General features: G+C 41.7%; 1 protein-coding gene across 3 annotated transcripts in view; it reads right to left on the bottom strand.

The window, feature by feature from the left end:
* SLC66A2 (solute carrier family 66 member 2) overlaps positions 1-16,310 on the bottom strand; it is a 65,796-nt gene extending 49,486 nt beyond the window's left edge. Inside the window, exons 1-4 of one of the 3 annotated variants that reach the window (XM_064422374.1) lie at positions 16,162-16,310; positions 15,452-15,808; positions 6,548-6,681; positions 2,280-2,333 (exon numbers count right to left, since the gene is read on the bottom strand). In XM_064422374.1, coding sequence (XP_064278444.1) covers positions 2,280-2,333; positions 6,548-6,681; positions 15,452-15,654 — 391 coding nt within the window. In that variant the 5' untranslated portion in view covers positions 15,655-15,808; positions 16,162-16,310. The remainder of the gene's footprint in view (positions 1-2,279; positions 2,334-6,547; positions 6,682-15,451; positions 15,809-16,161) is intronic. The other 2 variants (XM_064422384.1, XM_064422386.1) reach the window with 2 other exon arrangements.
* Between the last annotated feature and the right edge of the window lie 1,615 nt (positions 16,311-17,925).

Below are 17,925 nucleotides of genomic sequence, written 5' to 3'. Positions count from 1 at the left end.
GTGGCATTAAGTGGTTTCTTGAACTGACAATAAAACAAACCTAAAAGCAATCTTAGGGAGCTCTTCAGTTCCTATTCAAGGAGAAGCACCAAACAGCCTCTGCATTTATCTAACAAGTTCACCAAAATTAATCGGTAGCCCAGCATATTTTCAGATTAATTGTTCAACAGCTCTATAACTAAATAGTTTTCAGAGATCATCTTCATTTACAGACATAATTTATTACATGCCCAGAAAAAGAAAGTAATATAATAATTTCAGAAGCCTAAAAATACATTGAAAAAGTTTTTACACCACTCAACTATTCAAAGGAAATTTAAAAAACCAATTTGCTTTTCTTGAGCAGAAGTTTTAATTAAAACTCATTAAAGGACATCATGAGAATGCACTAGCACATGAAAGTATGGCAAATATTCCCTTCAGCTAATCTCTAAGTATGCTTCCCCAGAGCAAAACACAGCACTGCAGGGCACAGTTCAGTTAAGCCCTATGTAAATTGAGCAAGACATACGCTGTGACACATAGCACTGTGCACCCCACTCTTTATCCCACCTGCACATACTTTTGTATGCACATTAAATAGCTCAAAATATTTCTAATTTCTTTATAGCAGTGAGAATTATCATATTTCAAACTTGCCCACCCAGTCTTTAAACTTCAGAGCAGTAGTGTAAGGCCGTCTTGTTCCTTAGAAATAATTCAATTCACCTCATTTTGCTAAGCAACTCCAAAACAAACTCCAAGTAATACCTACTAACCAAATGTTTCAGACTTAGATCAGCTGGATTAAAATGTGTGGTGCTTTATGCTACATCTTTTTAAGCTATCAAACTACCAACAAATTCTTTTTAACCAAAAAGACAAGGAAAAATTGACAGAAATAAGTAAAAGGTCGCATTAAGTTACTTATTTCTGTTTAATTTTAACCACTTGAAGCTGACAACAGTTTATAGCTCTGAGACTGTAAATAAAGCATTGATGGAAACTAGTAAAAGACAACAGGCAAAAGGAAGACAGAACTGCTTAAACATTACATTCCAATGGTTAGTGTTGCAAGCTAATGAGAATGACCACACAAACTAGAGTTAAAGACAAACAGAAAGAAAATTGTTTTGATACCAAATCCAGAAAAAAAAAATGCTTTGAAAATACAAAAGGAAAAGGTGCTTTGCAAAAATACTGCTATCAGACAAAAAAACTGATAAATTTCCCAAAGCATGGATTTTGGCCCCAAATCTGAAAGGGGAGATCCAGAAGAGGAATCATTAAAAGAGAATTTTATTTAACCTAAGCAGGATGACCTTATGGCTTCAAGAAAGCACTCAGTTTAATACCACTCTAGGGCAGTTTCTTAGAGCTAGCTGCATATTGATTAACTGTGTGTTGAGAAATACAGAGACTCTTCTTTTGCCACAGTAATTTTCCTCTGTGCCCCGGATATTGCCAGTTGAGTTGATCCCTCTCAAACTCAAGAACTGCAACAGAACACAGCTCGTACCAGTGGAAGATTCTGAATCAGTTCAGTAAAAACCAGTCTGAAAGTTGACTTTGGGGAACTTCTCTGTCAGTGTAACTTCTTTGATGCAATACCCCAACAAATTTAAAACAAAACTACAATTACTTGACTGAAACTGTCATTCCAAACTATTAAGAGTGGAAAAAGAACTGCAAGGCTGATTTGCACCTAGTATTTCTCGTTTCTTAGGTAAATTAAACAACATAGATTCCAACTCTGAAACTAAAGATTGGAAGCTCTCACCTTGGGCATTACTAATTCCCAAACAGCAATTTTCAGGCTGCTCTATAATGAAAAAGAGAGGAATATTCACAAGGATGCAGGCACTTTGCTTGAATATCCAAGTGAAATATCTGCTGAAAGATACTGCTGTATATTTCATAGTTTTCTCCAGCATTAGAGCTAAAAAAAAGACCAACTGAGTCTGAAGAGCTGGATCTCTCTTTTGTTTGTCCATTTTGGGGAAGGAGTAAGGAAGACACACAATGTGGTCAATTCAATTGCCTTTAAAGAATTGATTTCTAAAATAGAGCTGAAAGCATCTTTTCCTCTTTTTTATGAAAGTTAAAAGTGGGCAGGGGAAAAATTAAAAAAAAAAAAAAAACAGACACCAGGTTTTAGTATGTCAAGAAAATGTAATGCAAACATTCTCTATAGAAATGATCATGCAATCATTTCCAAAAATGATCACAAAAAGTAGCAAATCATGAACTGTGTGGTTAAGGGGACAACTTCAGGCAGAATGGGTTTGTACAGTACATACCCAGATAGGATCTCTTGGGTGGAGCTTTGATTTCTTCATCCTTACTATCTGCAGTTACATAAAAAAAGAGTTGAAGGGGAAAAAAAAAGAAAGGAAAGACAAACAGACTTTTATGATTAAATGCAACAGTGGTTATTTGAGTTACAGTTTAGTAGTTAGTACATTTAATTCATTTAAAAAAATAATAGCCAGACCAAAACATGCCAGAAATTTCAATCCCCATGCTTTCTATAAGTCTCCCACCCCACAATGTTAAGATAAGACTGAGCAGCAGGAAGTCCCAGAACACTCTCAGTGCACAACCCAACAGTAGTGTACCTATGAGGGGAAAATAAAGGCTTAAAAAACAATGAAACAGGCAGTTTGATTCTTACTTTAGACTACACAAGTTCTAACTTTTCATGATCAGAGAAAACAACCTGTTACCTCAGCAATGCTGGGTGTGTGGATATGAATGTATTAACAGCTGAGAGAGTAGTTGCCTTGCCTCTGGTGGAAAATGCTATTCAAAAATATTGTCACAAAGCCCAGCAACAAGGAGAGAACCAACCTCATGTGCAGCCATGCTGTATGTTAAACCTTTTTCACTCTAACCTTCCTCTGCCAGTTGAAAACCATATATTACACAAGAGAATTTTCCAGTGGCAAAAACAAAGCTCTTCAAAGGATCAGAGTGCTATAATAAGATACAAGTTATAAAGGAGATTAAGTCAACCAGTAAAACTGGATTAATGACAAGAGGAAATAATCTTAATGTAAAAACACAGGAGCCCATGTTCTACTTGTGGAGCTTGGGCTGCACAAGTATGGAGAGATGTCCAAGAGTCTCCTTTCAACAAATATTGTCCACTGTATAGTTCAGTATAGTTCATACATTCAAGGGGGTCAAAATCTATCACAATGTCTTGGGCATTACTAGAATCTCTGTTGGAGAGAGGTGGGAGACTGATCTGGGGAGAGTGTCTGTCTCTCTGAGAATATGAAGAAACTGCTCTGGCCCACCAACATTCCCAAAAGTAACTAGAAGTTTTCAGCTGTCTGTACCTGTGACAATCTTGCTTCAACCACCTCTTGGTTCTTGAGTAAAGACATAGCACATCCACATGTTGTATTTCAATATTCAGCTCTTTAGCATGGTAGCATCATCATGCCCCAAAATATTACAATACTTTGAACAAACACAACAAAATTAACAAGAAGCCTGGCCCTTTCTGTACTAAGCCAACAATGCAGCATACATATGGCTCCACAGATACAACTTTGAAACTTGGGAACAAATATGGAAAACTACTGTTACCCCAACAATGATACCAGAAAAGCTGCATTAAAGCACTTAAGATGCAGTGAGGTTAATACAAGATAAAAGATAAGAAGGTGTTGTTCATGCCTGCTAATTTCACCTGAAAACCCCATGTAGTTTTCAAAGCATTCTTATGCAGGGGAGGGAACTGTCCTATCACTGGAGGTTTTAAAATCAAATTGGGGTATTTGTTAGTTTTGTATTTTCCCTGATTTGGGTGCTGGCTTTCCCCATCCTAAATTGTTAAAAACAGGCTACACAGTCCAAGTTTAAAAAAAAATAGTAATACAACAGTTGGATATATGAACAGCATTTGTTCTGTTCTCAATTGGTATATACTGAAGGATAAAGTCTCTGTACCCAAAATGAAAAATCAGAGAAAGCAGTAACAGCACAAGATGGGCTGCATCACTTTCAACTTAATTTCATTTTGCAATACTAAAAGGGAGCGGAGGAAAATCCCATAATTGAGAAGTAACTGTGAGAAGGGGAAAAAATTAAGAAAACTCACATAATCTTTTTAAGTTCTCTATGTATAGAGTCTAAAAAAAAAAAAAAACACACAGAAAAAAAGAAGAAATCAAACATTACTAGAAAATCTAGGAAGACTGCATTTCTCATGCTATGATAGTTACCCTATAAATCAAAGTACAAGCAAATTGACTGAATGGCTTTATATGTTCTGAATAGCTATTGACATTTTGGGTATTTTGAGCCAGTAACACCACAAAACATGATAAAGAATACAGAACAAGCTTGTCAGGATTTGAAGAGATTGCTTCTTAATGCTTCAAGATAGGAAGCAGATTCTTTCTGAACTAGTTATTTCTTAAGGGACCTAATTTGTGAGAAAAATAAAAACAAAGTTAAAAAAGATAATTCCCACATAACTGGAAACACACTGGTAAACATATACTTATGCCACTTGGAAGAAATACCACATTTTACAATAATATAAGAAAACAGCAAACTCCCTTCCACTGAAATATTCTACTCTTTCTAAATATTTTGGATTATTTTGCTGAAACATTCAAAGGGAAGATAAAAAAGAAAAATGTTTACAATGAAGACCAGACATGTGAGAAATAACAATTTTATTATCATACAGAAATGCTATACCTTCCCTCAGGATTCTGCAAGGTTAACCAAAAACAATGACTTCAAACCTAGCTCTTCGCTGCCCCAGTAAGCTATAAGGAAAGAAAGTAAGTACACAGACTTATCAGCTTGCCTAGATCACCATAAAACTTTAGAGATAAGATTAGGTATATGATTAGAAACCCAGTTCTCACTCCTACTTGTACTGTGCTTGAAACCTATCATTATGTCCAGCTAGAAAGGAGCTTTGCATGCATCTGAGTGTTTATTCTGAGCCATCATACAGTTGTCCTTACTAAAAATCAATCCCATTTAAGAAAAATATTCCAACTATTCTCAGTGTTTGTGGGAGGATGCAAGCCTTTCTATGAAAACAAATAATTAAGGACCACAAGTAGGTAAAAATCCATCTCTCTAGCAAATTCCATATGACAAAATGAGTTTTAGAAAAAAGGTTTATATAATGCAATGCAACCTTAAAGAGTTTCTATCATCTGTCAAGAGAAGGACTGACTGCCCCTTACGAGACTGTGTCTTTCAGGGAGAGTTGCTTAAAGAGCACTATATATTAAACTGAAGAGCCTCCCTTTGCTGTCCAAAGGTTACTGAAGGAGCCTGCAAGTGTGTGTGTGTAAATGTGCACAAGAACAATTTCCTCTCAGAAAGGGCAAACAGAGAAACCTCTGTCACTCCACAAATTTCTAGCACAAACCGCAGAGGAGGAAGAAAGCATATGTGCCCCACCCAAATGCTTCCTGGATTTTACCTGCTGCTAAATCTGGCTGAAAGCAGTTTTTAAATCATTCATCCTGCCAGACTGAAAACCCCTGTGAACACAGCAGCTTGTGTTTGGAAGCTGGATTGTAGCTCCTCTTCCACATGAATTCACTTACCTGCACAGTTTCTCACTACACTCCACAATAAGCAGGAATGGAAGTAGCCTCCTTAGCTATTAGATAAATTACCCTACTGCACAGCCAGGAGCTGATGCCTTCTAATGATGGCTGTGGATATCTGGAATTGGATCAGACCCTCAATTACTAGGGAGTGTGGAAGAGAACAGATGGAGAGAATAAATTATACATCCTTAATGGCAAAACAACTGACAGAAAGCTGACAGTGTTAATTCTGTTCTTGTTGGTAAAAAGCTGTTACATAAAATGTTGTAAGTCAAAGTCAACACAGAGAAACAAAAATCTACCCATCTCACATTTCTTATCTGCAAGGAAAAAAGTAAGGACTTTACACAAAGACTGAACATTTTATTAAACAGAGAATAATAGTCTGGCCCAACTGAAATTACCAACATCAACCAAAATAAAAAAATATGAGAATATTCCCATAAATCCCAACTAATCTCACACTAAAGCCAAAGGAAATGGTACACAAATAAAAAAAATATATAGTTTTGAAACCATGGTAAGAAGCATCTGGTTCCTCAACGGTCAGTAACTCAAGTAAATAGAAAATTATTATCTACAAAAGCAAATGTTTGCAATTTCAACATTTAGATAATAGCATAAGTTCATAACTAACTTGGGAAAAAGTACAGCTGAAGAAAACAACTTCTTACTCCAGCCAAGATCTTTTAAAAAATCCAGACTAGCACAATAACACAAGAACCAGTTCTATATTCAGAATGTGGTGTGAAATACTAGGGACAAGTCCAATTTCTAGACTGAACTAAGACCTGTCTGAAATAAAATTTCAGCTGTACATTTTTATCTTGAAAATAAGCAGTTTCAAAAAAAAGTTCAGGAAGTGCTACAGTGGAGAGACTGGACTGCAACACAGAACTTTTGTACTGAAAGTAGAGCACACCATATTTTTAGAGATATTTATCCTAAAAAAGCCAATTCCCATCACTGACCTGCAAAAGAGCGGCGTTTCACGTTCAGCTCATTGGACACACGAATTTCAGTGCAGAGTTTCAGCATCAGTAACATTGTAATGATCATGATAATGCTCTGCCACAAAAGAGGGGATTCAAAACGCCTTCCAAACCTAAAAAAGGAAAAGAAAGTATGTAAAACATCTAAGCACCTGCAAAAAGAAATGCTGACAGTAACAGGTATGGAAGGCATAGGAAGTCAGAGTCACCAGACAGACCCTAGTTGCTCATACTGGAATTCAGAGCAGAAGTATCTGAGAACCTTTATTTCAAGATCCCAGTGGACTGATCCTAGAGATGCTAAAGAGAGAAACTTAAGTCTTTGCTTCAAAAGCCAGCAGCAAACCTATAGGATGGAAAGGAGAATCACATTCATTAACAAGTAAGTCAGTACAGAGAGACCAGAGAGTTATGCCACATTAACACCAGTTATGTGTGCTCTCCACACAAACACTCCAAAGATTTCACATGGACTTCTGTGCAAAACTTCCCTTTCTCAATTTTCCATTTTTAACTTAAGTCATAAAAACAACAGCACTTGGCCTCCAAAGAAATAAATACCCACAGCCCTGTCTAGGAACATACCAACTATTTAATAAATTTTTGCCTTATTTGGACCAAGAGTGGGGGAAGTAAGGAAGTACAGATGATGCGTCATGGGAGCTTCCTTGCACTTCCTTCACAGAATAGAGAGGGTGAAATTGGATTGTAGCCAGTCCTGGCTGAAGAGCTTACTCTTAAGTGATTGCACAAGAATCTGCTATAGGAGAAGGAGAACCCTTCAGTGGAGATCAGTACATCAGTATTCTTCCATCAGTACTCTTTCATCACTTGTTGAAAGCGCACACATAAATGCATAAGGGGTTAAGGGTGGAAGCATACTGCATTTACAACAGGAAGGTGACACACACTTCACAGTGAGCTGCTTCTCTGTGCTCAGTTCTGCCAGGTTTTATGCCTTGAAGACAGAGATGCTGAAGAAGTGATTTGGTCAGAACATATTGCTGTGCTCCCCAGCTTCCTCACCTGCACCGTGAGGCACACAGGCTTCCTAAATTTCCTAACAGCACAATTACTAAGGTCAATCTTTGACCACATCATGCTGACCGAGTCCCAAGCCTCACAGGCATGGCAATTATTTCCCTCTTCTTGACAGTTCCTGTTTCACAGCACCCTGGCAAAATGTAATTTGTTATGCTTAGGCTACTTTTACGGCCAAGCTCCACGCTAGTAAAAACCAACTAGGTTCACCATCATGTTGTCTCCCACTAGTGTGTTTCCACTGCAGCCATTTCACCAGAGAGAGATTTTTTGTTATGAGTCATCTAACAAGGAACAGGACAGAGACTGGAAAGTCCTTGACCAGCTTCCTTGGAAATTGTATGTAGAAGAGCCAAGCACCCCACATCAGTGAAAACAGCCAAGGATTTCCTGCCTAATGGCATACAGCTGAGGAAAAGTACAACTCCTTGAGGCTCCACACTACTGCCAGAGGGCTCACCAGTTACTCCTGCAGGAATAGCAGTTCTGTGCTTCTACCCTCAATGGAGCCTTTACTGTAACAAATTTGGAGGACACTATGAGGAAGGAAATAAAGAACACAGCTGATAAGCATAATCATAGGCAGTGTGTGCTCTGAATAAGGCTTCCACTGCACTAGTTCAAAATGCAAGGGAAAAGAATAAAAGTTTGGCCTAGCCTATGCTCCAGGTTCATGACTCCAGAGCTCATTCAGCCTGTGTTGCTGACTGTGGCCAAGTTCCCCTCATCTACTGGAATTCAATACTATTATATTTGTCTCTTACTCAGAGATGAGAAAAAAAATGGGAAAGACTAACTGACAATTACAGAGCAGTTAACTAAAAACCAGTTTACATCAGATTTAGAAAAACTATCTTCAATTACAAATGCATTTGCATGTAAAAATACAGTAATGCATTTAAGAGGGGCTGAGCTAGCAGCACAAGAAGTTAGAAGCTATTATGACAGTAAAGCCAACGACAGGTCACTGCAAGGTTAGCTTCTCCCTGCTGATGAGATTATTGGTCATTCACTAATGGGTGCCTCACAAAAGTACTGCCTGCAGTATAAATACCCACTCACTACAAACACAAATAAGCATAGCCACCTGCTTGTCTGATCACAACAATTTGTCATGACATTCAAGTATTGCTACAGACCCTCTCCCACTAAACACTAGGTGGGGAAAAAAAGTAAAACAAAACTCACAATACACAACAGAGTTAAAATGGAAATTTAAAAATTCTTATGGGGAACTTCAAACAATGCAAACCACCTGTAGGGTTTTTGACAACCATCCAGTCAAAGAGAAGAAAGGTTATACAACAAAACATACTCATGTGAAATGTATCTCCCCAAACCTCAAATCCCAGAATGAGTCTTGCAGGCAACACAACCCGCTCAAGTAGATCACCTGTACAGGAGAACAAACAGCTGCCATGAAGACCAATAGGCAGAGCAAACTACACCACACGGACTACACCACACTACCTGGGCAGCAAGACTGAAGGGAACACCACTGTCAAGGACCACTCTTGGGTTCTTGAAGCTGTAGAAGTAAAGCCAGAACATTCATTTTGCTCAGGGTCATGGACACAAACACCACTCCGAGCTACTTACCCTACTTTGCATTAATATCAGGGCCTGCCAAAGCAACACTAATCCAGTTTAAGACTCCTCAGGCCAGCTGGAGCCAGGAGCACTATGGGATGTAAGCCCTGCAGGGAGAGCATGCCATTCCATGCTCAGTTTCCCTTCTGCTTCACAGGCATTATTCCTGTCTCTGCCTAAGCAGGAGCCAGGAGAGGAGGCACATTAAGGTAATTAGAGCACCGTATAAGAGAAAGGTGAAGAGCCTTAGGATACTAGAACAGGCTTGCGGAAAAGATCAGCTTTGAAGTCCTGGGGGTGAGAGGTCATCACCATTATTCTGCATTTTCATCCCATAACTACAGTGTTGTATAACAAAATGAACAGTGACACCGCAGTATTCAAGGAACTCAATTCATATATCAGACTACAAAGAGCTTTTCCATTGTTTACTTCATTTGTAAAAACAAAAGAACCCTTAATTTCCTGTACTAGTCAAATACGCAAATAAAGGGGGGGAGTGGCTTACATGTTATTAGTGTTTCCGCACCCTTCAAATGACTAATGCATGTTCAGGCTGATGAAGACAAGAGAAGTGCACGTCCAAGCCAGAGCAGAGACTAACTAGTTATTGAGAAAACTATGTAATTCCATTGGTACAATTCAATTCTGCAATAATCCTGCTATTCCAGTCCCAGGTCTACTTGAAACGGCAAATGCAAATTATGAAAAAGAAGCCTAAGCTAGACCAAACATAAAAAGTTTGCTTATCGCTTTTCCTAAGACATATTTGAAAAGAAACTGACTGCTTTTGGTGCAGCCAGATCACTCGGCTCCTCCTACACTCCTGGGTGATGTTCTGGCTTTCATCTGCTTTCTGCTTTTCAGCTCTTTGGGAAGTTACAGATTCTAGGCAACATGGAAAGCACACAGGATACACCACACACTACCAGGATCATGTCACATAGCCCAGCATAGCAGCACGTCAGCTGTCCTGAAAGTTATCCTACACAATTACAGAATTTAACCCATAGCATTTAAGCAGGGAGAAGAAACAAACTAATTTTGCAATAGCATCTTTTGACACAAGGTTCCTCTTGACATGTAAACTTCCAAGATCATCCCAGATGAAGCACTGCACTTGGGCATACACAATTCTACTTTACTTTCTGCACAAAAATCTTATCCCTGCTCTATGGCACTCATACAAAGGAGGAGGAATTGCATAACACTTTTGCTCTCAATATCTGAGCAAGATTCCACCAGCAGGCCATACGTAAGGCTAATCTTTGAAAGTTGTAGTCATTCTATCAGCTTGATTCATAGCATCATCCCACATGCCACACATGGTAAAAACTGGCAAGATCCATTTTAGTAACAGAAGCCTTAAAAGCATAAGTTTCTCTTTCTTGCAGAAAGTCATTCAGACTTCACTGCTTTGCTTTCCAAAGCCAGAGCAACACAAGACAGAAGGGACCTGGTCCACAAGTAGCACTGTAGATGTTACATCACAATAAATACCTAGGAATCTACCCCTGACAAGAGCAAGTTCACCATTTCTCTATAAATTACCTCCAGCTCCACACTTGAGTGTCTAAACCTCTATTCTTAAACAGGGAGCTTATTTCATTGATTCCAGCACAGAGAGCTCTGAGCTCTATTGATACTGCTGTTTTAAGAAGACTTTTTGTTTCAGGTCAACTGATGTGGAATGGGTAGAGGGTTACCTTTGATCAAAAATAACACAGACCATAGTCTCCATCCTGTCCCTGGCTATCAGAACTTGTTCCCATGGTTTGCCTTACGGCAACTATTTTGTGAGAACAACTCCAAAACTGGATGGTTTTATTTTCTGTTTTTGGATTTCTGTGGCACTGCTGTATGAGTTTTAGGACAGTGTCCCTTGGAATTACAGCTCAAAACCTTTGGAAAGAACATTGTCTTCTTGGAAAAGATACAACCCCTATTATATAATGACATCCATTTTACAAAATGTAAAATTGAAAAAAAATGCCAAAAAACTTCTGGGGATAGCCGGCAACATAAGTACTTTCAGCTGCACTTAGTCAAGATATATATAAAAATGTCTATGCTAATTTCTAATAAATCTATAGTTCCTTTTCCTCTAGCTATTTATTCTCATTTTAATATTAGAAGAAACTGTAATTTATCTCTTTATAATCTCTGTTTTAAAAGAAAGGGCGAAGAGAGAGAAGAGGTAGAGGGGGAGAACTCACAAGTAAGTTTTTCTGCATCCTCCACCCCCAACTGATTACACAACTCTCACCCGCCTTCTCATTCCCGTTCTCCATCATAACAATGCAAAGCTACTCAGCTGGCAGCCTGCAGGCCACACGAACCCAGAAGATGTATGCACCTTGGTCTAGTGCCACAGGGAACTCTGGAGCCATCCCACAACTTCCAAACAGCCTGGGACAGCTTAAACAGACAATTAATCACCTCAAAGCTCAGGGTATCCCTTGAGCAAGAACACAGAGCTAACTCAAGAACGTATAATAAGACATAAAGCACAAGCTATCAAAAATGGTGAAGTGTTTAATTAAAAATGTAGAGGGAAGAAAATTGCTATCAGGTTTTTTTTGGAGCAGGCCACACACTTTCATATGCACCAGAATTACAAAGGCCTGGAGTTCTGCACTGCCTCACAATGTCTACCCACAGTGCAGACTTTCCCCAAGCTGACCAGTCCAGAGAAACAATGACCTGTGGGGCAGCTGATGCACCCCTAAATCATATCCAGCAGCTATACTGGCACCCCAAAATAAATACTGCTTTGATGTGTTAGATAAAATTGTAACAACAGATTACTACTAAAAGTAAAGTTAAATTGGTATAAAATTTACTACAGCACAAAATCTGCTCTTCACACTGGTAAACAGAGACTTCCTTGTGTGATGTTACAAGTGCAAACAATTTTTTTTAAGAATCCTCTTCAAAAGGGCAAAAGACTTAAACATGGCCAAACTTTTTTCTTTTTCCTAAACAAATGCCATGCATGCATAAATAAAGTGAAGTAGAATCACACCCATTGCTACCTATACCCTGTCTTCATTCTTCCAGACCAATCCTTTCACACAAAGTTCTGGCACATTGCTGGGATACAACAAGGCCAAACACACATAACTGAAAGCAGAAACAGCTCCTTAAAGATGACATTTTGAGACATTTTGTGAAAGAGTAGCATGAAAAGCAGGTACTGTGCTAACTAGCAAACTAAAAGTTCTTTGGAAACACCTTGAAATTAAGCAATTAGATGTAAGAATGACAAGGAAGAGGCATTGCACTGAGTCCTCTTGACTTCAAAAGATGGCTTACCACTGAAGACAGTCTAATCAGAGAAACAAAACTGGTGAGAACTGGTACCTGGAAACAGGATTGTTATCCTTGACCTCAGTAGTACTTTGTTCATTGGCTACTGTCACAGTGCAACCCACCAGCTGAAACTTGACTGACACGTAGAACACGCCAAAAAGATTAGGAAGCAAATACTCTGTTTGGAGGGGAGATGAAAGGTCAAACTTAAACCACAACAAAACCAGGCATTAAACCAAAAAAGGATAACCTCTGAAATAACCAAGTACAGTTATAGGAACCTGTGGAATCCGTCATTCCACAAAGAGACTGTGAGGGAATTGCCCTCATAGCTGAGAAGAAGGAAGTATAATAAAGCCGTAAGAGAAAGGTGGGAGGACTGGTTCTGAGTGACACAAATACAGAAACACCAGCACTACCCAAGAGCCAAAATACAGAAGCATAAAACATAGCAGGCAGGAACAGTCTGTCCTTGTGAGCTGCAAATTCAATACATGAAATTTCAGGGAAAACCTGGAAGTAACAACAGAAACAAATTCAAGAAGTGTCTTTGAAGTTAAAAACAAAACAAACAAGCAAAAAAACAATCAAAACATCAGCCATCCTAGGACATAATTAAGTCCTGAAAAGCAACACTATTAAAACTTGAAAGTTTTTAAGACCTAACAATTTAAGTACTTATTTTTGGATCAGGGTGCAGGGGAAGTCCAGAAAAAACTACTCTGGCTCAAATCTTGTGCTTAATAATCAGAGGTAATGCAGTGAAACCAAATGAAACCGGAAGCTTTATGGCAGTAGAGTTATCAGAAGGGAGACTTGGATTAATACTGGGTTTGGTAAAGGGAAGGAGAACGTCAAGTGGAACATGGGGAAAAAAATTATATACAAAATTACTTGTAGGAACAATTCTGTTCTGGCACCAGAATGGATTAAATTCTTTAATAAATTTAAAACAAAATAAATAAAAACTTTCTAATTTCCTCCAAAGAATATTACATATACAATTAAAATAATTCTGCTGTTCACGTCATTATCAAGAGCATTGTGTCCCAAATAATGCATCAGCCATAGGTGACATTAACTAAATAATGCAAACAATTGAATTGCCAAGATACTCTGTGGGTGCATTTTCACAATGTTCACAGGAATCACAGGCTCTTGCTCTATGATCCTCTCCTTTAATCATCCAGATACCCGAGGATAACATCCACCCTCAACGCTGTTTTCATGACTTACTGGTGCTTATAACTAACTACCAGGGATGCCTAATTTTTCAGGCAGACAAGCAAAACATTCTCTCCCAGGAACACTGAATTATCTTTATGCCAGTACTCTTTTGTCTTTTAGTTCAGCAGAACTAGAGAGAGACAATTCATTGCAAGTACAGACAGAAAGGTTTCTGCAGGCTCCTGTGTGAAGCCATTCCATGCCAAGCTCCAAGGTGGCAAGAACTTACAGTGCTCGTATGTGTCGGGGAGGGATACTATTATGTGGCTTAACTACTCATACATACTCCAATCAATATAACTGCATTCTCTCTCTTTTGAGGTATTGACAAACCTTTCAATATTGATATAAATTTTAACTTTTCACTACTTGCAGTATTTATACTTTCACACATCTCTTAACTAGATGTACTTGAAGTCAATTCAAATTAAAGATCTTTCAGTTTCTCCATAGTCTGAGTCTCACTTAACAGATGCACTCACCTGAGTTACCCAGAAACTGCCAGCATCTCCATTCAGGTGTAAGCCATTTTTATATTTTGACTGCCTCCAGTAAAACCAAAAGTCAGCCTATTTCTCTTTCTAACACAGTCAGCTCAGACTCTTCACTTCTCCTCCTCCTGCAAGTTCCTCTACTTCCCTCCTGCTCTCTGCTTTCTCCATATACTTCTCCCCAGGAAAACACAGTTCCAATGCAACAAGTAGCTCTATTCTAGTGATGATTCCTGTTTGACTGCCAGCTTGTGGTGCCAAGAAAGGGTCTTCCTGTTTTCCACTTCAGCACAGCATTTACATGTTGCATTTTGCTGCAGCAGAACCCAGGAAGGCATTATACAGAGTCAGAGGAGGTTTCTTTAAAAAGAAACTGAAAACCAACAAATGGATGCAGCCTGTTATCTATCGGTTCTTTATTAATTAAAAAGCATTACTTTGTAGTCAAAACAGAATCACAGAATAACTGTCCTTAGTTGCAGTAATTGCCCAGACCATTTCATCTTTGGTTTCCCAAGTACATTCTCAGTGGTGCAGCACCCATATAATCACAAGTAATGAGCCAGATATTTATAACATTGATTCACAGAAATCATGCTGTAATAACATTTTCTTTGTCCAGCAGCACAAGACCAAAATATGGAAAAAACTTGTTCTTAAGTATTGAAACAGGTGTTGAAAGCAAAAGAAATCTGCTTTTGAAAAGCAGCACATCCTTGCTTATTCAAGAATAAAAATTTTCATCTGTAGTTGTGCATGAAGACCTACAAGTGAACCCCCTCTGAAGCCAGCTGGTATCCTGGGAAAATGCAAGAATATATGACAAGTGTTCCAGTGACGCTAATGCCAACCAGACACTAGAACAAGTGTGTGATACCGAGGCTTTCACTCTGAAAATGGAGATAGAGGAGTATGAGAATTGCAAAATACAGTCGGCAAGAAAAAAGGCCTGACTTAGCATAAACCTCTTTACCAAAAAGTTAAAAAGTTTTATCTTGGAAATGAGAGTGCTGATAATCAGATCTGTCAAGGGAAGCAGACCATGCACCCCAGCCCAGTTCATTCTACTTAACAGACACACACATGGAAAGACAGCATTTAGATTTTCAAGAGAACAGAAAAGGTACGTAAAACATTATTTCTTCAAACATTCCAATCAAAGCTTTACAGCTGGCAAACAAGCAGGAACCTTTAGAACCGAGCAGAAACACAGCCAACTTACCAAAAAAGTATGCGCAGAATGTTTGCGACCAGCAACACCAGGCAGACGTAGGTGGAGAAGCCCTCCGCGTTCTGGGTCCGCCGAATGTCCCGGTACTGGGGGATGTAGGGCACGACGCCGCCGAACACCATGGCCCCCGCGGCGCCCCACGACACCAGCTGCTGCATGGGCACCAGCAGCCACTCCAGGCCGCCCGGCTCCATGCCGGGGGCGCGCGGGGAGGCGCTCAGGCTGAGGGATGCCCTCAGGCTGAGGGTGCCCCGCCGCAGCTCTCCGGCCGCGGCCGGCTCTAGCCACGGGCGGGCTCCTGGCCGGGATGCGGCACCATGACTGCACCCTCTCCCGCGGGGCCCGGACCTGGGGAAAGGGATGGGGCGTGAGCCCGGCTCTGCCAAGGGCGGCTCCGGCCGCTGCCAGCCGGGCGCTGGCGAGCCCGGACCACCGCCCTGCCGCGGGCGGGTCGGGGCCGCCCCCGCTCCAGCCTCAGCCCCGGCCCCGGTCCCAGCCCGGCGCTCCACAGGGGAAGCCCGGCCCCGGCACGGCAGCCGCGCCGCTCCATCGCTGAGAGCGGCCGAGCAGGGCGCGGACACGCGGCTCCGCCGCCACCCCCCGCCCGGCCCCCGGGTCGTGTCTCCGAGGGGGCTCCTCCGCCTCCCTCGCCCACCCGCGCTCTCCCCGCCCCTGGGCAGGCACGGCCGCCTGCCCCGCACCTGCTCCCCGAGCTCCGGCCGCCACCGCCTCCATCCCCCCGCGCCGTTCCGCGGGCGGGCAGCGGCGGCCGGGGCGGCCCGTGACGCACCGGGAGCGGCCCCGCCCCCGCCACTGAGCGCCGGGGCCGCCCCTTCCTCCGGCGGGGAGCGGCGGCACCGGCACCGGGCCCCTCCTCTGCTTCCACCGCGCTGCCGCCCGCGGGCCGTACCGGGACTCGGCGGGCAGCGCCGGGATACCGTGGGCGGCTGGGCTCCCCTGGGCGCCTTCTCCTCCTCGGGCTGCGCTGAGCTACCGCCCCGGGTCCTGCTCCCCAGGAGTTACGGAAAATTCCGTCTTGCCTCGTGGACAAGGGGGAATGGCTTTAAACTGAAAGGGAATAGATTTAGATATTAGGAAGAAAGTCTTTGCTTTGAGGGTGGTGAGGCACTGGAACAGGTTGCCCAGAGAAGCTGTGGCTGTTCCATCCCTGCGAGCTTTCCAGGCCAGGCTGGATGGAACCTGGCCTAATGGAAGGTATCCATGGCAGCAAGGTTGGAACTAGATGGTCTTTAAGGCCTACTCGAACCCAAACCATTCTGTGATTTCTGTGGCTCTCTGAATTGCAGTGGGTGGGGAGGGAAGGTGTGCATCTTCGACCCAAAGTAGGGCAGACCCAAAGTGACCAGGAAGCCTCTGCTGCTGCTTGCACTGGGCCAGGAGAGGACACGTGCTGCCAGTGCTGCACACAGGTGTTTTGTGGAGAATGACAGCATGCACACTGCATGCACCTCCTTCAGCCACACTTAAAAGGATGGATCATCCACCATGTGTTGTAGTTCGTTTTGGGGGGGGACACCTCGGGGAGTCCCCAGAGGGCCCCCTAGGCTGTGAGTTGGCTGGCAGCATCAGGCAGGCAAGGAGACTCCACACGGCTTCTGAGGGTGCTGATTAGATGGGGGTTTATTGGGGGGGGTCCCATCCCCGGGAGCAGTGTGGTTACTGAGGGGGAAGGGGAAAGGGAGAGGGCCTAGGGGAGGGAAGGGCCAAGAGAGGAGGGGAAGGGCTAAGAGGGGAGAAAGGCTAAGAGGGCGACTGATCTCGCTCACATGGTTTAAGAGGGAGATTGAAAATGGGCGCGGAATCAGACTTGTGCCTATGGGATTACAGATACAGGATGGTTCAGGGCAGGACCACAGGCTTGGGATATACCAGACGTTTTGGAGGGGTGAGACAAAGCATACCATTTAAATAAAATGCAATACTACACCTCACCCTTTTTTGTTAGAAAGAAAAGATAAAGAGAAATAGGACAATTAACAATTTAAAAAATGAAACAGTAATTATGAAGTTTTGTAGCATCAATATAAGTGCAATACTACAACCATGCATCCAAGTGGCTGCACAGTTGTCCTCAAAGCTTGAGGGGTAATACTACCCCAGACATGCTTCCTTCTACCTTGTAAGTAGAAGGAAGGCTGCTCATCCCCTGCTGCTCATCCAACAGGTAGGAAATTAGATGGGTTTTCCTGCGTCTCAGTTATGTATGATTTTGTGTCCTATAGCAGCAACTGCAAATTTTTTTTGTGAGTGTTAAAGGGGAAAAGGAGCTGAATTAAAAATAGAAATGTCTGTTTTGGGATTTCAGAAGCCTTTTGTTTACTTCCTGCATAGCAGCACCCTGCTCAACTGCAACCATTTCTTCCACTGGGCACTTCTTGCAGCATGTGCACATGAGCCTGCACATTACCACAGAATGTATTTGTCAAAGACATTCTTGGAGTACC

Source organism: Passer domesticus, chromosome 1, assembly GCF_036417665.1.
Source record: "Passer domesticus isolate bPasDom1 chromosome 1, bPasDom1.hap1, whole genome shotgun sequence".
Classification (NCBI taxonomy): domain Eukaryota; kingdom Metazoa; phylum Chordata; class Aves; order Passeriformes; family Passeridae; genus Passer; species Passer domesticus.
This window is presented reverse-complemented; position numbering and strand designations above follow the sequence as displayed.